Source organism: Lactuca virosa, chromosome 9, assembly GCF_052849685.1.
Source record: "Lactuca virosa cultivar CGN04683 chromosome 9, Lactuca_virosa_CGN04683_v6, whole genome shotgun sequence".
NCBI classification, from domain to species: Eukaryota; Viridiplantae; Streptophyta; class Magnoliopsida; order Asterales; family Asteraceae; genus Lactuca; species Lactuca virosa.
Genome location: NC_136434.1, coordinates 175,011,223 through 175,034,799, shown reverse-complemented (window position 1 = coordinate 175,034,799; position 23,577 = coordinate 175,011,223). Strand labels below are relative to the sequence as shown.

The 23,577-nt window shown below is 36.0% G+C and overlaps 1 protein-coding gene across 1 annotated transcript; it reads right to left on the bottom strand.

Moving 5' to 3' along the window:
- Window positions 1-19,129: 19,129 nt before the first annotated feature.
- Window positions 19,130-20,392, bottom strand: LOC145140038 (uncharacterized). Its single transcript, XM_079073658.1, has one exon. It carries the CDS (start codon window positions 20,390-20,392, stop codon window positions 19,130-19,132), a length of 1,263 nt encoding a protein of 420 aa, XP_078929784.1.
- Window positions 20,393-23,577: the final 3,185 nt, after the last annotated feature.

The following is a 23,577-nucleotide window of genomic DNA, read 5'->3' as shown; positions in this document are numbered from 1 at the left end:
TAAAATTGAACCATTTAGAGGTTGTCTGTAGATCTCGCTGCTTAATTTAAGTGGACAACAATACCCGTGGTCGTCGTCAGCTGAATGGTATATTTGGAAAAGTTTCTCAATATTCTTTGTGTTTAAGTGGACCATAATACCGGAAATTGACCAGATTTATTCATGAAGGTGAAGGTACTGATAAACAAAGTTAAGATTGTCTCACAACTTTGATCCCAAATATTTTTGTTAAATTTGTTCATAGTTTTTCTCTATGCACAAATTTAGGGGGAGAATTAAAAAAAATCAAAAATCAAACAAAAATCAAAAAAATTAAAAAAATCCAAAAATAGTGTTATTTATGTTTTATTTCTTGTTCAGAAAAATCAAAAAATCAAAAAATATTCTTGTTTTTGTTTTTATTTTTCCAGAAAATATGAAAAATCCAAAAATATTGTGTGCTAAGTTTTCTTTTAGTTTTTGATTTGTCTTGAAAAGTGAATTCAGATGTAGATGACACTCATGGAGACTGTATCGAGATTTTCTGAGCCAAGGCTTCGTCCGTGATCATTGAAGAATTCTCATTCGAAGGAGCAAGAAATGAAGACTATTCTTTCAACATTCAATCCTTCAACCCCAAAAGCAAGGTCAAGTTGTAATTAAAGATTATGTGACAGATTGCACTAAAGTCTCCTCAATCAATTTGTTGCTATCTTGTACCTGCTGAAGTGATCCAAAGTTTCGTTCTCTATTCTCTCTGAAGATTCTCAAGCTGAAAGCGAAATTTTCAAGAATCTCTACATGAAGCCTCCTCACCCAACGTTTGTTCAAAGTAAAATCTTGAAGAAAAGCCCATCCGCTCAAGATGAAGTCACTCACTTAGAAGATTCATATGTTCATCTTGAAGCTGTGAAGATATAGAAGATAAACGCTGAAGCCGAGCTTAAAGTGAAGATTGACAAGAAAAGCCAGCTACATTTTTAGGGGGAGTTTGTTGGGTCAATTAGAAAAGAAAGCTATAAACCAAGGGAAGGATTGTTGGGTCTAAAATTTTGTTTATACTTTGCTTTTATAGGAAATTGGGTTTTCGTTAATGTAGTATGTGTTTGTAGTTGTGTTTCACGGCCCAAGTGGGTGTTTACGGCCGTGAACCCATTCACGGCCCATGTGTCATATATATAGATGTTAGGTGGGTGAGGAGTGTATGGATAGACAAAGAGGAGAGTATACGGCTAAGAGAGAGAAGAGAGAGAGAAAGGAGCTTAAGTGTGTGTTAGTGTGTGTGAATCTCATGTAAAGGACCATCATTCTATTCATCAATACATTGGGATTCATATTATTCTTCTTCTCCTTCTTCTTTATTTTGATCTAGCATCATCCAATTGATTGGGATTCGGCACCATCAATTGGATCTGATTGATACACAAGCAGATTTGGGACTTACACCAAGGTCGGCCCATTGGATTAGATATCCCGTTATGTTATAGTATGTTATCGTGTTGTAGTGATCTTGTTAGATCTGTATCCTGGTATATAGGATGATGCTATGCTTAGGATCTCTAGATCTGTCTGATTGTCGGTTGACTGATTATATGCTTATATGTTATATGTGCACATATTTGTTGGGGGTTGAGGCTTTACTGCTATGTGCGTGATCCAACAGACCGGGGGCATTCCAACCCGATGGTTGATTAGGCCCGAGGGTATTTCATCCGGAGGATGACTTGACCCGTTATATATATATATACACACACACACACACACATATATATATATATATATATATATATATATATATATATATGTATATATATATATATATATATATATATATATATATATATATATATATATATATATATATTGGCATTCCAACCTGGGTTATTCCATCCCGATGGATGACTGGACCCGGAGGTTGATTGTGTTGGATTATGTGTCTAAGCCCATAACTATTAGTGGTATGTACTCGACCCGAGAGTAGCATGGTCCATTTTGGTTGCATAACACCAGGACTATTTGTTAGGATGGACTCTTGAGAGAAGGTTATATATGCTTTGTTAATATATTATAAGCTCTTATATATTAATATGAAATCATATGTTTTAATTAGTATTGATCAAGAATTAATTTGGAATTAATTTAGTGATCAAAAGCGACTAATTAAATTTATGGAGACTAATTATGATAATTAGTTATATTTATATGTGTTGGGCTTATGATCCATGTTGGACCAAGTTTATGTACGGACACATAAAGAGTTGGGCCACATGAACCATGCATCATAATACCCATGGGTATGGATTTGGGTTATACCCATAACCCTTGGAATCCAACATATAAATATGTACTCCTTAGCCAAAAAAACGCCTACACACACGTAGTTCTTGGAGCTCATGGAGTTTATTTTGGTGTGGAAGGAATTCTCTCTCAAGAGCCACCTTTGTGCTAAGCTCTTAAGGCCAAATACAACAAGGTTTCAAGCTACATAAAAGGTATGTCATCCTAACTAGTATTATATATTGTCTATGTCAATTCCATGCTAGTTATAGGCTTAATGCTTTGGAAACACCATTACATGTATAATTAGAGAAAACATAGATCCAAGGCATTTAGGGTTGTATGTGCACCATAGGATGTTGTAGTATACAAAACCCAACAGTGGTATCAGAGCCATGGGTTGTTTTCTATTATATTTGATGTATTTATTGGTTTTCGGAGCAAAAAAATCGATTTTCTGCTGTTCTGGACTGTGGACTCGCCGAATCGACTGGAGGACTCGCCGAGTCCAAGAACAAATTCACCCAACTCGCCGATTTTGTTCTTGCACTCGACGAGTTGGAGCCGCTGACAGCAGATTTTCAAGTTTTTTGGCATGTTTTGGATTTGGATCATTACCATAAAATATTTTTGTTCATAAAATTTGATTTTGATGTTGTGGTAATGATTATCCTCATCCAAATAAAGGATAATTGTCAAAGTTTCAAGATTTGTGTTAGTTTATGTGATTAGCTAAGGTCTTGAAAATTGTTGATGTGAATTATCTTTGCTTATGAGTTTAATCGTGTTCATAGAAGAATTATTTGATTATCGTGTTAATTGAAATAATTGATCTTAATGTTTTTATGACTCCATAACTTGTCCTCAAGTTATTGAAAATGAAGAGTTTTTCATTTGAAAGCTCATTAAGTCTCATAGGTTATGAAAATGGAAGAGTCTCTATTTTTAATGTCATCATAAAATGTTTTTTATGTCTTCCATAACTTGTCTTCAAGTTATGGAACTTGAAAAGTCTTCCATAAAAACCATATTAAACTCATAAGTTATGGAAACCAAAAGTTTTTGAAATGTTCAAAACTTGCCCTCAAGTTTTGGAATTTGTAAAGTTACCCTCCCCATGCATACTTTAATTCCAAACCCTAGAATTTTAAAAGTTAAAATTCAAACCTTATGGACTTTATTAAATTAATTAAAGTGTTTAATTAAAGGAGATTAATAATTCCATAATGACATGGTTTAGTTTAATTAAATTAAGAGTATAGTTTAATTAATAGATTAAACCATCAAGTATTTTAAATGTTTAAAATACACCCTTATACTATTATAATATTAAAAGTTAATACTTATATATATGTATAAGAATAAGCTAGTCTTACTTTTAGTAGGCCTCATTCACGAAGCCGGTCTATAAGGGGGTATAAGGTTACTGCCTATAAAATGGCCACTCTCACCCACCGCTTCCTTGACTGGTGGAGGGTCGTTAGCCGAACGGGTAGGACAGGACATTAATTCTCCCTTCATTAAAAGTATAATGATAAATATAAAGTAACTAAACTTTATTAAATTCCAAATCTTAGTTACTTTAGGAAAATGTGAAGTTGGTGCTAACCCATGAAATTGCACTTTGCACCTTGTTAAGTCATTAGTGGAGCGTGTGTGGTTAACCGGCACACTAATATGGGACTAACAATCTGTGGCAAAAGGTAGCTTGATGTTAATCATATATCAATGGAGCATGTGTGGTTAACTGGCACATTGATTAGGTGGTTGTAACATTAAGTGTACCAAGTTAATTTGCATGGTTATTCACTCCTTGTTTGTGATCCTCGGCATCCCAGTCACAAACTTGAAGTGCACAATCGAGATTTAAACATGCCATTGAATAGTTCGATGAATCTCAAAAGATTTAGGAGTTTCAATTCATTTAAAACCTAATGTTAAATTTCGTTTTTCATGGTGGAAATTGGTAAATCGTCATTTACCTACCTTCAAAGATTTTGTAGCTTGGAATACGGCATCCCTCTTCCAAGTTATAAAATATTGTGTTGGGTCCTAACCTTAATATTTCATATTGGGTGTTATATTACGAACTTAAATCAACTAAACTTGAATTTCTCCCTCATAGATGTCTAGTTATGACAACTATGGTCTTCCATATCCTTTTGGATAAAGCTTTCCTAATGAAGATGATATCCCAAATGGCGATCAAGGTGAAAGATTAATCCCTTTGTTGTGCATTAATGGGACTGGAAATCATGCTTCACTTCCTCCACCTCCTCCAATTATTCTCCCTAACCCACAAGTTCTTGAAAAGTGCGAGGTCACTCAATCCCTATTGGTAAGAAATGTCTATATGTGCTCACATCTTGAAGATGAAGTCACATATTGACAAGTTGGGAGAGTTGGGTGTCGAAGTCTAAAGGAAGTTGGCTGTTGAATGGGTTCTTCAGTCACTTCCTAAGTCATATAGCGGGTTCTTTAAAGGACTACTATCTGACAGATCACGACATGACCCTTATCGATCTTACCTATTTTGCTTGTTGCTGCTGAATCAGCAATGATTTGGAGCACCGGTAAAGCAAAATTTGATTAGAAGATCTACTTCCCAAACTTTCATGGACATTGACAATGGAAACACTGGAAGTCCAGAGAAGTCTTCTCTTCCCAATGGAAAAGGATCGGCCATAGTCAACCCGGTTGACCCAATGGTAAAGAGAAAGGCTAAGTCTGAGATAGTCCCATGTACCATTACTAAAGAGTCCATATGTTTCTATTGCCAAAGGAAGGGGCATTGGTTGCGAAACTGCCTTATTTACCTGAAAGTTCACTACGATGGTAAAAGTCAAAAATTTGACTATGCTCAGGTAAAGTCCACTATCTAACTCCATTAAGTTCCTATTTGGAGATTCTTATTACATGATGTGACTAGGTCGCATTTTGATGTTTTGTAGAATCGAAAAAGGAGAGGAAGCTTAGAAGAAAGAGTATGCTGAATCTGATCGCGAAGATGGATTTCGATCGCATGATTCGAAGATCAGAATTTTGAGCTGCTGCTTAAGAGTTATGATAGATTGCTTAGGAGTAGATAACAACATAGTTTTCATATGTATTTGCATTGTATGGATAAGTTTTTCCGCAATTTTAAAATAAAAGGAAAATTTTTGATTTTATTTTGTTTTAAGTATCCTTACAATGGGATTTGTGAAAATTGTTGTTTATATGATTCCATTGATAACAATATTGGAAAATGGATTTGATTCTTTCGTTTGTGGTAGTGTCATATTTTACCAAATAAGGAAGGATTTTCATCACCCAAGTTTCAGTTGGATAGAAACTTGGAATCATACAACTTGTATTGTATGATGAATGAGAATTTTCATCTTTGGGAAATTAAGACTAATTCCTTGTTCATATATATATGTGAGTCAAGTGAAGGACTAGGAGATCGGGTACACTTGGTTGTGCGTTGATCAGGTCCACCACAAAGAACGATAAGGCTATTCGTCATGATTTACTAAAGTTTAGTGAATATGGTTGTGCTTACAAGATGAAGTATAATTCTGAAACATTGGAAAAGTTTCAATTTATGGCATGACGAATGAGAAGAATCAAATTAGGCAGAAAGATAAAAGTTCCTCCAATCTGAAAAGATGGGAGAGTACTTCAGTATCATGTTTTATGATCATCTTAATGATTATGAAAAACCATATCACAATTGATCCTCTAAGGACATCTTAGTGCATTTGTATGGCTAAGAAGAGGAATCATGACTTGTTGAAATGGTTAAATCAAAAGAGGAATCATACTTCGTTCCAAAAAAATTGAGTCTTAGAGTAACACTCCAAGATCAATCCTTGAGTGACATAATGTTAAGAAGGTTTAAAACACTTATCAAATGTAGAGTAAAATGTTTTCTACTCTTGTACATTTGAAATTGGTGAGTTGTGATGTTTTGGGTCAAACAAAGACCAACTAAGGCCAATGGTGTGAAGTGTTTGTCTTGATAAGAATCCACACTAACTCTTGAATATTTGTTTTGTCAAGGAATGGTTCTTGACAGAGAATCGTATATGTCAAGAAGTCAGTGGGAGTCTTAAAGATCTTGAAAGTTTCAAGAACTAATCAAGGGTAAACCTATTGTTTATCACTAGCACACGACTTGAGGTTTATAACCTATCGTATTCTTGTTTCTGTGCCCATTCCAGTTAAAGTTGACTATGCATGTGAGTTCTATGAGTTCTCAGTTGTTTGCATAACTACTTGGAAGCAATGGTAGGCCCTTATGCTGTCAGGTGGCAAGAAGTTAAGATTGAACAAGTTCAATCCATATAAGTTTGGATTTGTCACTAACCTCCTCTTGTGGTTATGTTTTTGACAAATTCACATGGATAGGAACACATACACCATAAAATCTAAGTGTCATAAGTAGATTTTAAGGAGATAGAAATTGTGATATTTGCATTCTCAAATTCAATTATGATTACGACATCCTTTTTCATAATTCGAATTGTGAGCAGTGGAAAAGGTCTAAACATTTGAGACTATGATTACGAAATCCCTTTTCATAGTTCTAAAATTGTTTAGACACACATGTGAGCTATCTAAGGAAAGGTGTATGATTTTAGGAAGCTTAGATAAAGTCTTATCGAAGCATCTCGTATCAGAAACCTGAACTTTGGTAATAAAAGTCCATAAAGTATTGATTTCTAGAAGTCCAGCTGATTTTCGGATACATGTCAAAGCTAGTGAGAGCATAAGTGTTATGCTGATAAGGATATAATTATCATGTTAGTGGGAGCATGATTATTATGTTAAGTGTTGCAAGTTAGCAATGTTAATTATAGAAAACAAAAGTTTCAATTTGCAAAGTTGCAGGGTTTGAAAAGTTGTTTTGCTATAATTAAGGGAGAGGAAATTATACTTCATTCCAATTCTAAAAGCTTATATTGAGATTTTAATCAAATTTAGTCAAGTATATATATGAATGTTATGTTGGAATGGTTTAACATAAGGAAATTCTATATATGGAAATATTAATTGCGTTCTCAATATTCGATTATGATTACAGCATCCCTCTTCATAGTCTCAATTTTGAGAACATGGTAAAAAAAGTAAAAATTATAGCAAAAGACTGGTCTAGGATCATGTCTTTATGTGAGACATTATGAATCGTATCCCATATGCTTTGGGTATAGGATCAATTGCATATGCTATAATATTTCTATGTGTTCTGAATTTTCCAAATGCCTAGGGCATTAAGAGAGAAAAATGACCAGAACTGTATATGACTAAATTGATTAAGCAATTGTCGAGGACAATCTGAGGCTTACCAAAGACTGGTTGCTCATGGACAGTTGGAAGTATAGTGTTAATTTTGGAAGGACCACATTGACATATTTTGAAAAGAGGCAACTCTTGTTCAGAAGTGATAGTCAAAATGGGAATATGGAAATGTTTCCATAAATGGAAGTTATTCTTTAACTCTGTGTAATATTAGTAAACTTAATGCAAGAAGGATATTCAAAGTAATGTACTTTGAATGTGAGACTTCGTTTCCATGGAATTGCTCTCCATTGGAATACTTTGTAATGTCTGTTGCCAAGTCTTTGTCAGTTTTGTGCATAGTCATTAAAAGAGGATCATTGCATATAAGTTTAGAATCTAACAGATTGGCAAAGAATCTTGTATTCTTATATTTTTCATAAGGATTTGGAATTGTGAAATGAGCTTTATTGAAATGTTTTCAATTGATCTATTCCACAAAGAAAGGACCATAGGTAAAAATAGTGTGCATGCTTGTAGCATGGGACAACTATTGTTCTAGTTCAAGTATCAAGTTGATTATTTGAAACGTTATACAATGAATAATGAGTAATCAATATGACTCAAAAGTTTTGGGGACATATAGGATTAGTATTATTCTTGTGTTTCACTTTTCATGTTTTGACTTCCCGAATAACTAGGTTATTCAAACCGTCCACAGTCGATCATACTTTGGAAGTAGGTATTGAGGCAAGACTGTCATGAATGCATCTGTAGTATGTCTAGATGTTTTAGACATAGTTGCAGTATTCATGAGTGCTCCTGGAATAAGAATCGAGTATTGGATTAAACCCACGCTCATTTGAATCACTTCATGGATTTTATCATGAGTGATCATGAGGCGATAATATCTTATATTCTTCAAACGGAGACGTGTGAGTTGTAGTTGCAAGTCGGTTTCACATTGCCATATGTAAACGCACCAGTAACTTGGATGTTATAAAACATATCCTTATGTGTAATTTGATGAGTGAGTACTGTGACAACCGTCAATTTTTGGTCAAGTCAAAGTCAACTAAAGTCAACAAGTCAACCCGGTCAACTTATCTAACCCTTGTATGTTAGGGTTTCCATTACATTTCTTATTGTACAACTCGCAATCTTAATACAAAGTATCACTTAGAGTATTCACATGTTCGGAAACTCTAAACCCTAATCAGGGTAAGTGATGAATATATTCGATAAAACATTATTCCTTAACCCTCGAGGGCATATAACAATCATAACGAGGCTTAACAGAGTGTAAGAACCTTGCATTACGAAGCCAAACACTCAAAAAGGCCACAAACGTAGTCTCTCTCAACCTCTTTCACTCTATCTCTCCCAAATTTCTCTCTGTATGAGAAATCTCTCCAAGTATGTGAAATCTCTCCCAAATCTCTCTCTGTATGAGAAATCTCTCCAAGTATGTGAAATCTCTCCCAAATCTCTCTCTGTATGAGAAATCTCTCCAAGAATGTGAAATCTCACCCAAATCTCTCTTTGTATGAGAAATCTCTCCAAGTATGTGAAATCTCTCCCAAATCTCTCTCTGTATGAGAAATCTCTCCAAGAATGTGAAATCTCTCCCAAATCTCTCTCTGTATGAGAAATCTCTCCAAGAATGTGAAATCTCTCTCTGTATGAAAAATCTCTCCAAGAATGTGAAATCTCTCCCAAATCTCTCTCTGTATGAGAAATCTCTTCAAGAGTGTGAAATCTCTCCCAAATCTCTCTCGAAATCTCTTTAACTGTTTATAATCACCCGGGGCATCCCGACCCTCGAATTAGACGAAAACAGCTCGAAAACGGAAGTCTACGTGAAAAACAGCCTTAAGGAGCCGAAACCTCTTAAGGATTCGAACCCTCTTAAGGAGCCGAACTCGAACCCTCTTAAGGAGCCGAACCCTCTTAAGGAGCCGAACCTCTTAGGAACCGAACTTGTCAGAAGCGAAGATGTCAGAAGCGAACTACACCCTCTCGGACCGAAGCTCAGCAGACCGAACCGAGACCTCGGACCTTCGGTCCCTCCCCCTCGCACCTTCGGTCCCCTCCTCTTCCTCTCGGTTCCTTCCTTCCCTTCTCTCGGTTCTCACTCTCTTAGAGCCGAACCTCGCAGGTTCAGTCCATATTGCCGGTTTTTGACCCAAACTTCGTTTTAAGCTCGTTTTTCGTGATTTTAACGCGGGATTTTCACCCAAACTCGTATTTTAACATAATAAACCCTAAATATCCATATTTTAATTATATTCTAGGGAAAATCTTTGCCTAAGAATAAAATCTAGTAGGTAAGATTTATGGGTGGAGTGTTGACTTACCCTTTGGGCAAAGACACAAGTTACCTCCCATACCCACTCCAAGACCATCCCCAGTTACTATTCCACCATACCTGGACATTTCATTGTCCTTTTTCCCCACTCTTTCCAGCCAAGTACCTTGCCACAAGGATAGAAAAACCCTTATCTCTCCTCCCACTTTATTCACTCTTTCTCAAGGAGAACAAACACATCTCTTTCACTTTCTCTCTCTAAAATTCGAGATTTAAAGGTTGGTCTTGAGTTTTTCCTCCACATAATGTAAGTATCTTCATCCTACACTTAGATATTCTACTATCCTTCATCCAAATCATGGATTGCTTACACAAATATCGTCATAATTATTGTTAGATCTTCAAATCTTCAAGCATCTCCCAAGTGTTCTTGAGTTGAACACTTCTTTTCTTCCTCATCCATCTACTGAAATCACTCAAGGTGAGTTCATACCCCTACATTTTCATGTTTTCTTCAAGTTTTAAGGGGGGAATACAAGTTAAAACACCAAAAACTTAACTAAACACAAACAACAGCTTTCATCAGAAAAGTTGAGTCTTATTCACGGACTGTTTTGACTATCTTAAACTTAATATCTTTCAAAACTGCTTAACATTCAAATAGTTCAGGTTCATACCTTTAAAATGACAACTTTCACATCTCCATACGATTTTTCTACGATTTATGGTGATTTTTACAAAACTGCCTATCATTTCAGAAACGAGGTCGGACCAGTCTGTGAATATGAACATTTTAACACAAGTTAAAGACTTCTAAAAATCATAATAAAAATTATGAATAAACTAGACACATTTTTGAACTCTCAGAATTTACGGATTCAGTTTTCAACTTTGTATGATTTTTCTATGATTTTTCTAAAACAGTGTAGAAAGGTCAAAATCTAGATAACAGCTTATAACTTTCATCACACTTTGTAACATGTTGAGCAAAGTGTAAATCTTTGAGGATTTCATATTTTACATGTGTTTCTTGTTGTGGTATAATTATATGACAGAAAATACTCACTGAATTGTAAGAATCCTCCATCATTACCAATAGTACAAAACAAGGCAGGATAAACATAGTTATATTTTTGCTATACATTCGACTTACATAGAAAAGGGTTCTTATACACCACAAACAAATATGCTAAACTATAATAGGTATAGTTAGGTTGCATATACATTAAAAACATTATGATAAACTATAATAGGTATATTTTATGTTTCATTTAGATTACGAACTCATTACAAAAGGTTTTCATAAAAAAAAGGGGTACATTACAAGGTACTGGGTTTATACAAAAAGGGGTACATTACAAAGTACCGGGTTTCATATAAAAGGGGTACATTACAAGGTACCGGGTTTATACAAAAATGGGTACATTACAAAGTATCGGGTTTCATATAAAAAAGGGTAAATTACAAAGTATCAGGTTTCATATAAAAGGGGTACATTACAAAGTACCGGGTTTATACAAAAAGGGGTACATTACAAAGTATCGGGTTTCATATAAAAGGGGTACATTACAAAGTACCGGGTTTATACAAAAAGGGGTACATTACAAAGTACCGGGTTTTCATAGAAACGGGGTACGAATACAAAGTACCGGGTTTACACAAAAATGGTTTTATGGTATTAAAACTACATATCATTTAGAATTGTTAGTTTTCAGCTATAATTGCCAAGTGTACATGCTAGAGTTATATAAAATTGAATTGAAATCGACTTAGAATTGGTGGGCTCGCCTTTTCTCCTGTTCCTTGTTTGGTTGTGGACCTACGACAGACCCATTATATTCAACGGTTTATTTAACTTAAATTTTATATAACTTTTATACGCTGGGTGATTATAGAAGGAATCTATGGGTCCTTCTAGGGTACATTATCGCATAACATAGGAGCATTCATTTCACACTTAATAAAGAAAATATTGGATTTTCTGAAAACATACTCTGTCGCTTTTACAAGGAAAACGGTTTCTTTCTCAAACAAAACTCTTATGAACTCACCAACTTAATTGTTGACACTTTTCAAAACTACTTGTATTCTCAGGAAATCATTGAAACAGGAAACCAACATCATTTTGAGGATGGGACGTTAAATCGTCAAACAGTTCATTTTGTCATCATAATGTAATTGATTTTGAAACATGTAAACATATACTATGGTGTAACTTTTTCAATTATATTTATAATGGTTGTATTTACTTTTAGACTATTATACTCGTTGTTGTGATACTATACATGAAGTCCTCCACCCCCGGACGTTTCCGCCATCCTTGGTTTGGGGGTGTGACAAGTACAAGCAAGAATTTGGGTCGAAGTTTATCCATTCCTTTTACCCCATGTGGATAAAAGCGATATTTGTGGGCCCCTCGATGATTTAGTGATGACAACCATAAGTGCTCTGACGGGCCTGGACTGATTTGATTTGTTCAATTAGTCGGTCGTCATAAATCAGAAATCGGGAAACAACAGATGGACAGAGAGAATGATTATAATCCATGTCTCAGTCCATATGATATCTAGAATGGAGGAATATATGATCCCTTATCTAATGGACACGTCATTGACTACATCAGAGTTCGACAGCGGCTTTTAAGAGCTACGATTGCTAGTCGGGATTTTGGAGTCATATTTGCAATAATAGTTTTAGACTTATCCAAGTGGGATACTGTTGGATTAGGTGTCTAAGCCCATAACTATTAGTGGTATGTACTCGACCCGAGAGAGCATGGTCCATTTGGGTTGCATAACACCAGGACAATTTGTTAGGATGGACTCTTGAGAGAAGGTTATATATGATTTATTAATATATTATAACTTCTAATATGTTAATATGAAATCATATGTTTTAATTAGTATTGATCAAGAATTAATTTGGAATTAATTTAGTGATCAAAAGAGACTAATTAAATCTATGGAGACTAATTGTGATAATTAGTTATATTTATATGTGTTGGGCTTATGATCCATGTTGGACCAAGTTTATGTATGGACACATAAAGAGTTGGGCCACATGAACCATGCATCATAATACCCATGGGTATGGATTTGGGTTATACCCATAACACTTGGAATCCAACATATAAATATGTACTCCTTAGCCAAAAAGACGCCTACACACACGTAGTTCTTGGAGCTCATGGAGTTGATTTTGATCTAGAAGGAATTCTCTCTCAAGAGCCACCATTGTCCTAGGTGTGTTGTGAGCCATTTGAGGCATTTCATACTTTTAGTGCTAAGATCTTAAGGCCAAATACAACAAGGTTTCAAGCTACATAAAAGGTATGTCATCCTAACTAGTATTATATATTGTTTATGTCAATTGCATGCTAGTTATAGGCTTAATGCTTTGGAAACACCATTACATGTATAATTAGAGAAAACATAGATCCAAGGCATTTAGGGTTGTATGTGCACCATAGGATGTTGTAGTATAGAAAACCCAACAGATTGGGCATGGGGTATTCCAACCCGATGGTTGATTGGACCCGACATATTTATCACTAGTATTATTATGATTATGATAGCCGGGAGTCATCGGAGCAGCTGTTAGAGGTTACTTCCTGTGAGATTCGACACTCAGCTTTACGAGGTGAGTTACCTTCCAGTAGAAGTGGGTCTACGGCCACAATGTCGGCCCACTAGCAGGAGTTGTTGGATTAGATGATTGTCTTTATGATAATTATCTAGGTTTACTATTACTTGAGATGTTTTATGTGTTAGCATGATATGATGATATGTGATAGTAGCAGTAGGGGGAATAGTCCCCGTGGCACGGTCGTACGGACTCGAGGGTAGGTCGGGCACCCCATAATTGCCTGACATGGTAGGTCAAGCACCCCAGAACTGCTTGACAAGGGTAGGTCGGGCACCCCAGAAATGTCTGTCAGGGTAGGTCGGGCACCCCAGAATTGCCCGGCAGTATGTATGTTTCATGGTATGTGGTATGATGGGGGAACTCACTAAGCTTTGTGCTTACAGTTTACAATTTTGTTTTCAGGTACCTCTTCATCGAAGGGAAGGAGCCAGCACGGTAGCAACGCATCACACACATACACCCGATGTCCGCACTATGATGTCCTTGGGATTGTACTCTAACATTATTATTATTCCATGACATGTTTTTATGACATTTGACTTATTGGTTATGAGTTTGATATGATATTGATGTTGTTTTTCAATAAATGGTTTTAGTAAATTACTTAATCAAAAATGAAATTTTTGGTCTTGAAAATTGGGATGTTACAATTATAGATGTGTAATACAATAACTATTTACATGTGGATAAGGTAGAATGTCAAAATACATCTTACCAAATGCAACACGAGTGTCAAGATTTGTGGCTATCAAATCTTGGAAAGTCACAAAATTATAAGGATCCACCATAACAACAAAATCATTTGATACACGAACTTTGGTTGTTTTGTAGAAATTATTCTTTTGCTTATGATCAACCAGCATGTGATCTCCTTCATTTCTGACCATACCAAAACTACTAATTTCCCTTACAGATCCTTCAACAAAGAGGGCTTCAAACGAACTAATGAGATTTTTTTTATTGTTGCTTGTATTTTAGTGTCATGTAAGTGAAAAAAAATCGGTTAAACTTAAAATTTTATAAATTAAAAGCAACATAATAATAAAAAGAAAAACATTATACCTACTCATCAATTAAAATCATGTCCAAGCTGCTGAACATGTTTGAGTTGTTTTTTAAGTTTGCTTCCAAAGCAAGAATACTTGAACACGAATGTTTCAAGTTTCCTTGGATGCATCGATATCAGCAACCTTATCAAAGACGATCTCATCGCGATTGTTTTGTGCCATGGGTGTAAAATGAAAGAGAAAACAATTAGAATTAGAAAGAACTTTTATATTAAATAAAAGGGGCGTATACAATGTATTTATCTATAAAGCGGTATGATTTATAAAGAGGTATGAAAGCTATTATAGCTGTCAACAAAATTGTTTCCATGCTTAATTTTAAAGGATGGATAAATAGATTATATATTATTTCCTATTAAATCAACCTAAAAGTGTAATAGGATCATACCAAAATATTTTAAAATCATACCAAAATTACCGGATTCTTATGACATAATAATTAAAAAAAAATCATAATCACTCTAATATATAAAAATAACATTTTCCTAATTAGTGTCAATTCCAAAGATAGTTAATTTCTGTTTTGTTAAAGGTACGTAATATCTTTTCCTGTTTATTTGAAAAGTTTCAGAAAAATAGTTAACTGATTCCATGTAATGTGTGACAAAGAAAATCGAAATATATGAATACACATATTTGATATAGGAACAAAAAATATAAAAAGTGAAAGAAGGTATTGACCTTTTACTGCACAACAGCGAAGGTTTCAAGCAGAGAATGATGATGTAAGTCATAAAAAATTAGAATGATGTTGTAGGAGAAGGTTTGAAGAAAAGCAATGATTGAAAATAAGTGTGAGCTGTGGATTCAATGATGAATCGTATATATATGTGATCATTTGAATCTGATTTTTTGGTATTAATGGTTTCCTGATAAAAATGAATTTTATATTAATGGTTTACTAATATAAATAGATTTATATTAATGGTTGGTATTAATGTCTTCGTTGAAATGGTTTTTTACTAATATGTTTTTAAAGCTGACCATATTAAAACCTTTATAATCGAAAATTCAAGATTTAAAATATGGGAAGATTTTAATGGAAGAATTATATACATTCCATTTCAATGGATGTAAATTAATTTTATTTGACAATTGGAAATCTTTTATTGGAATTAAATATCTTTCGTTTGGAAAAGATGATGTCAGCAATTTAATCTAATGGTAGAAATCATAAGATTGAAATAAAATCAAAAGTCCAAATTATTTAAGATAATATCATAAGGTTTCTCTTTTAATAATATTTAAAGATATGAAATCAAACATGAAGATCAGAGAGTGAACATTACATCATTATTTGCATTTAACTTCTTTATTCCCACATATGATTTGATTACATATTATGCCCACCCAACGATTATATTCGAACCATTATCAAAGTTTGTAATGAAACATCACAAAAAATAATATGCGTATGATGGCTAAAGCAGCCAACTCCATTTTTATGTTATTACCTTCTTTCTTCACTTAAAATTGACCATTATTAGCTTACATTCATTCACAATTATAAGTTGGAATATTTTTCATAACAACACGAACTTTTATAAAATAAAACAACACAATAAGAATGTTTTGCAAATTATTGTCTTTGTGTGTGTGGGTGGTGGTGGTGGTGGGGGGGGGGGGGTGGGTGGGGAGGAGTAGGGTTGAATGATTACAAAATGCTGAAAGTGATTGGAATTATGTAGTCATAACTCGACCACTCACAATCGATTAAATATATGGTTATAAATTGGCATTCGCATGCAGAAATATTCATTGAAATTAGACGATCGACCAGTAGTGTGGCTTCCGCTGGCGTGTTGGGTGCAGTTAGAGGGTTTGGCATTGGATTATTTGGAAGTTGAAATTTAATCTAGTTTCACATGCAATGTCTCCCATTATCTGATTAGTGGAAGATAATATTTATAATAATGATCATATAGTCTTTTCTAATAATGACTATGATTTATGATTCTATGAATTAAGTTTGACGAATTTTATATTTATTATAAGTATTTGAATTTGGAAAGTTTTTTTATTTGTATTTAGTGTTATTAAAGCGCTTGTGAACATGCATTTCACTATGTGTTTTGGACTTAAGCTCCAATGTCATGTTGGGGATCAAATGGGTGTGACTTACATGTAGTGTTGCACAAAAGAACAAAAAAGTCATTTTTTTTGAACGGCGGGGTATTATTAAAAACTAGCAAGGAGCTAGAAAAGAAACATTACAAATGAGTGGAAGCTAAGGCTGGATTATGAAGCCAAGCAGTCCAAGCAATCTTAGCTTTATTACACCTATTAGAAATCCAAAAGTACGATCGATCTATGACATTATAAAAAATAAGAGATTTCCGAGGGCAAACAATAAGGAATTTCGATAATTCCAAAAACCAAAAAGAAATCAAAACCACGGCGTCAAACGCCTTCCGTTGTCCTCCTCGTAGAGGAATATGGTCCGCCCATGAAAGTAAAGTCAGAACAGAAATTTGGTTCGGGAGATGAACGTCCCACCAAATAGCAATACAGGTCCAAATATCACACAAGTCGCTACATCCAACGAAAAGATGTTCAATAGTTTCCACTCCATTATGACAAATGGGGCATATAATCGTATCCACCTCAATACCTCTGTAAGACAATCTCTCCCGTGTAGGAATGCTATAAAGGGACAATCTCCAGATAAAAACGTTTAGTTTAATGGGAACCCAGTTATTCCATCTAGTTTCCATGCCGTCCACTGAAAGGAATCTGTTGTCGATTAAAGCACGAGCCGAAGCAACTGAGAAAATGTCTGAAGCGTCAAAGAGACACCCTAATCTGTCCGGACTAGAATTAAGGTGAACACTCTGCATCAACAACATGAACTGGTCCCACTGAGATTGCTCAATTCCACTCTAGGCAACCGGCCATAGTTCTCTTCGCCCCATCCAAGAGAAACACGATCTCTAACACACACCTGTTTGTAACTGTCCAAGGAAAAAATCCTATGAAAAGCAACCGCAAGAGGAACATTTCCTTTCCAAACATCATGCCAAAAAGAAGTAGCAGCCCCATTACCAACACGAATTGGAGTGAGGGAATGTAAGTCTAAGCCACGGTCACGGAGTTGAATTAACATCCGTATCAAACTATTCCAAGGCCATGATCCAGCCCTTAAGGGTTTCAAATCAACACAACCCCCATCAGAACCATAGATGGCTTTAACAACCCGCACCCAAATGAGATCAGGATGGTGATAAAATCTCCACCGCCAACGAAAGATCATTGATCTATTAAACGAGAACAAACTCCCAACACCTAAGCCACCATTAGATTTAGGAGCCAAAACTCTATCCCACTTGACCCAGTGCATGCGTCTGTCATCCAAATCAGAACCCCAAAAGAATCTGGCTCGTAAGGACTCCAATAGGCTGAGGACCATGACTGGATTATGGTAGACCGACATCAAGTAACTACCAATAGAGCCCAATATTGACTTGATTAAAGTCAATCTACCACCAAAAAAAAGGGTTTTAGCCTTCCAACCCGCTAATCTATTTCGAAATCTATTTTTAATGGAAGACCAAGCATTGACCCTAGACATGTTTTCGCCCACCGGAATGCCAAGATGCATGAAAGGAAGGGAATCCGAAGTACATCCCATCTGATTAGCAGTAGCCGCAACTTGGGAAGAATCAACCCCCACTCCAATTAATTTGTTTTTATGCAAATTAATTTTGAGACCCGAAGCCAAGAAAAAACATCGCAGAATATGAACAATATGGGAAGCATTTTCCAAAGACCAAGGAGAAAGCAACACTACATCATCAGCATACATAAGGTGAGATAGTAATGCCACCTATAGAAATCCCTCTGAAAATATTAGCCTCCTGAGCTCTAGTAAGGGCAACATGTAACCCTTCCATAGCAAGAATAAAGAGAAAGGGAGAGAGTGGATCTCCCTGTCTCAACCCTCTTTGTATCTGGAATTCCTGCGTTGGGGATCCATTAACAAGGATAGAAGCCCTAGCAGATGAAAGTAACTCCATAATCCAACGACACCAAGTCGAACCAAATCCCATAATCTCCATAATTTCATGAAGATATTCCCATGAGAGGGAATCGAAGGCTTTTCTGAAATCCACTTTAAAGACCATAAGAGGATTTTTAGAGGCCTTACACCAAGCTACCACCTCCTTAAGAAGAAAAGGCCCATCTAAAACTTGTCTGCCTTTAATGAAAGCAGACTGCTCCAAGCTCACAACCGAACCAATAACCTCCGCTAACCTATTAGCTAAAGGTTTACCAATGATTTTGTATTGGCAACCGATTAAACTAATAGGTCTGAAATCTCTAACAGTCTTCGGATCACGGACTTTTGGGATAACAGTAAAGAAAGAAGCGTTACATCCTTTAGGAATAGAAGAATGAGAGAAAAAAATGCATGACAAAAGCAACCACATCTTCTTCTATAAGATCCCAATAACGCTTGATAAACCCAAAAGAAAAACCATCCGGTCCTGGAGTTTTAGAAGAACCACAATCCCAAGCAGCTTTCTTGATTTCGTCACGGGAGAATGGGGCCTGAATAAACTGAACTTGAGAATCTGATAAAGTAGAGAAGTTATCAGCAGCAGTAGGAGGCCGAATTCCTCTTTGTTTGGAAAAAAAGAGACCGGTAGAATGCTCGAAATTCATCTTTGACCAAATTAGGGTCATCAATCCACACCCCGTCTTTAAACACACCTCGAATGGTCAGTTGATGCCTTTTTCTGTTAATAGTACTATGGAAATAACTAGAGTTCTCATCTCCTTCAATACCCCACCAAACATTAGCTTTTTGAGCTAAATCCACCTGATTCCTATGATCGATGTCAGAAATATCCTTTTGAACTGTGATTCCTTGTTCCCGAAGAGTAGCTGACCCATCATCAATCATAAGTTGAGCATCAATCGACTCAAGAAGATCCTGCAATTCTTTTCTCTTTAAATTCAGCCCATTTCGATTATTAGCATTCCAAATACGAATATTAGCTTTAAGGTTTTGCAATTTTTTCTTAAAGATAATCCAAGGATTATCATGAAGCACCCCCGCAAGAATTTGAGCCCAGGAATTACGAACCACATCATCTAAACCGTCCATATCAAACCATGAGTGGAAAAAACGAAACGGAGTGGGACCAAAATTAATATTATGTTCCAAGAGTAGAATCGGGTGGTGATCTGGAACATGTTTTTCTAGAACCATGCCAGTGAGATGAGGAAAATAATCAAAAAAACTATTCGTGACTAGGAATCTATCAAGTTTACTAAATTTGGATCCCCACTTATCACTCCAAGTAAAGTGTGGGCCTCCCATAGAAATATCAACCAGATCACAATGATCAATGAACTGATTGAAGTTAGTGGCAGGAGCAGATTGAAATTGAGAACCCAATCTTTCAGATTCATCACGGACCACATTAAAGTCCCCCATCAACACACATTCACCATCAAAAGAAGTGATCATTTGCTGAAGATGTAACCAAAGTTGTCTTTTGGCTTCAACAGGTTGCGGAGCATACACCGAGACAACAAGAATACGAATAGCTGAAGTCAACCAAACACCCTCGATTGCAACAAAATTGTCAGAAATAATCTCCCGTCTCTTAGAAAATCGATCCAGGTCCCAAATCAAGAGAATACCACCCGAAACTCCACGAGATGGTGCAAAAGCGTGAGAAAAATACGAATTTCTCCAAAAAGATCGAACAGTAGAGAGATCTATATTTTCCTGTTTTGTTTCTTGGATGGATAAGAAGTTCACCTTATGTTTAATGGTTAAGGATCTAACCCAAGCTCGCTTGGCACGACTTCCCGCTCCTTGGATGTTAATAGAAAGGCAATTCATTAAAAGACTTTTCTACCCTCGTGACCTTCAACAATCTCTTTTACCCGGTCAAAACACCCATCCATATTATAACCCAAAGATCGCCCGATATCCAAGTTTTTTTCAATTTCTTTCAAGAATGAGAGATTATTAAAAGATCCTCGTGAAAAATTCCCTTCCCCCATAAAATTAGAAAACCCTAGGGGATGTGTTAAGCTATATTCTGAAACATCAATACCCGGTGGGTTTCCTCTACGTTCCTGGCCTACAGGGGTTGCCATGGTTGAAGCAGCTGAGAGAACATTAGGTGAGGTCTGCACATTTTCTGCTGTAACAGGAGTTATTGTTGGTGGGCCAGCATCAAATTTTGGAGAAGGGGCAGCGACAACATCAGGAGCCCGGCGGTCCTTCTCCACAGATTGTTGCACCGATGGTGTACATGCAACAGAAGAAAAACTCTTCTGTTTTCCGATTCTCTTAAGATTTCTTATGTGAGAGAAATTTTGGGAATGCCCCTGAGTAGCTTCGAGATCTTCCTTGGGCTGACTTTCAGCTTCAAATTGGTTATCTCCCATTCTCTCATTAATTTCAACCTCTTCAACTCTCATGTTTTCCAATGTTTCATATATACCAAATGGGTCTTCTGATTATCCTTCTTTATTTTGCATGGGATTATCTTCCTCAAATGGTCCATTAGTGACATGATTTTCTAACGTAGTTTTAGGAAATTCGGAAGAGAAAGTTGGGGTCCACCCGGGCGCTTCTTTGATTCTAACCGGGAATATCTCACCGTCTACACGGATCTTTATGACTTCTGAAATGATTCCATGGAAGGGCGATAAGATACATAAACGATTCATATATATGTCTTCACCTAAATTATCATCCCCATTTAGCAATGATTTTTCTAAAAGCATCTTTGCTCCAAGCACGAAGGGGTAGTCCTTCAACATCAACCCAAACGATTCTCTCTGGAGGCACGAAATTCCTGTTCCATTCACGTTTCTCGACTATCCAATGGTTCATTACATCACTAGATAAAAAAAATTTACAAGAATCTTTACTTTTGAATTCTAGCATAACCCAAAGACCTCCAACATATCTAATGTCAAAATCGTCAAACCCTTCATCAAAGCGGAGCATTCGGAGGTTAGACAACGTAGAATAATCCCTAACTTTGACAAGACAAGCAAGTTGTCGATTATCAACTAAAAAATCCCAAGAAGGAAGGTCTAAAATTTCAACAGCTTGATCCATCTGATGTTTATCAGAAGAAGACCCTTTAACAATGCTAGCGTAGGATTTCGTTGTGGGAGCATCTTTTCCATCTTTTGTAAGAGAAACATGGGTATTGTGATTAGAGACACCTATTTTATCAAATCTTGGAGTAGCAGCAAATAACTTGTGGTATCCAAACCACACATCACACAATTGATTCACCATGGTATCATAATTACGGATACCTGTGAACCTTATGAAACCAAATCGTTTACCCAACCGGATTCTCTTGTTCAAGATAAGGACATCAACTACCTTTCCTAAACGATTGCATACACGCCATATATCACTGGGAAGAATGTAGTCTGGAAAATTCGTAATAAAGAAGGAAGAAACAGTAGGGTTTACGTGTGATCGCTTCACAGAATTATACTCACGGTTCTGGGACGAGAATGATCGTGATTTGTTCCATCCGTCATCAGGTCTCCATCTTGAATCTGATCTGATATCTCTCATCTTCACAGCAACAGATAACTCTAATGGACAGAATTGATGATTCCCGACGATATAAAGGAAACAAGAGTCACCCAGCCCTGTCGGCGTTTGATCCCGCCGGATAAGAAGGGCCGATGGCTTTAAAGAAGGAAGAAACAGTACGGTAGATGATGCTAACAAATTCAAGTCATTTAGTCATGTCAATTCGTATTCTATAATTATTTATACAGTTTCAAAATAATAAAATACATATTTTGGTATGTTTTAGCTACAAGGGATAATCACAACCATGCTTCATAGATAGTTATATAATATGATTATCATTTCGCTAATTAGAAACTCTCAAGGTTTTAAACTTGTCCTTAAATTTTTGGGTTTTTTATGTTAACAAGATGTTATGAGTTTCGAAAACAAATGGTGATATTTTCACTTGTATTTTTAATCCATTCATTTCAAAAAAAATGTTTTTGACCTTAATACCCTTCATCATGGTTCTTGTCACACCCCATTAAAGCAGAAACACGAAGGGTGACAAGCTAAGGTCTCATAACACAAGATAAATAGGATTACCAACCATAATCATTAAGCATTTTTATGTTTACATCATACTCAAAACAATATTGCATCTTAGTTCCATACGACATAGTCTAGTACATAACAAGAGCAATAAACATAAATCATTATGGCGTCTTAAACTGGCTCGCTGATCGTTTCCTAAAAAGCATGCAAAAACGAGGGTCAACTATAAAATAGTTAGTGAGTTCACATGTTTATAAAGGTACATCATTTCAGTAAGAAAATATAGGTTTGTTCAACAAAAGTTCCAACTCAAAATGAGTGTTGAATGCCAAAGCATTCACAACCAAGCCTAACGACCTGTAACATCTCAAAATTCAAGTATATTCCTTTGACCCTTTTCTTTCCCCAAGTTGTCAAAATTAACCCTTAAAAGAAAAGTTTGGCTTTTGAGTACGTTGGGCGTAAGGAGGAGTACGTTGTGCATACTCATGAGCGTGTTCTTGACGCGGGGTCTACCTAGTACGCTGGGCGTACCATAGTGTACGCCGAGCGTACTAGGTTCAGATTAAAACCCTAATTGTGGGGGTGAGCCCTATATATGGAACATTATGGCCTCCTTGTTGGCCACCATTTCCAGAGACTTGTCCACCAAAAACCCTAATCCTTGTTCTTATAGCTAGAGAGTGCCTTGAGAGCTTGTTGGTGTGTTCTTGAACATTAGAAGTGGAAAGGAAGCTTTGGAGAAGAAGGAGTGAGAGCTCAAGCACTTGGATCTGAGTTTAGCAGTGTGGGAAGCTTCACTTGGAGGTATAAAGCTTCAAGCTTTCCTACTCTTTTATTTTGTATTTGTATGGGGTGTTTTAGGGTTTTTGTCCCCAAAGTTGATGACTTTATGAGTTAATGAGCCCCAAGAATCCGAGATATGTCCCTTGTTAGTGTATTTCGTGATATAGAGTCATAAAAATCCAATCTTG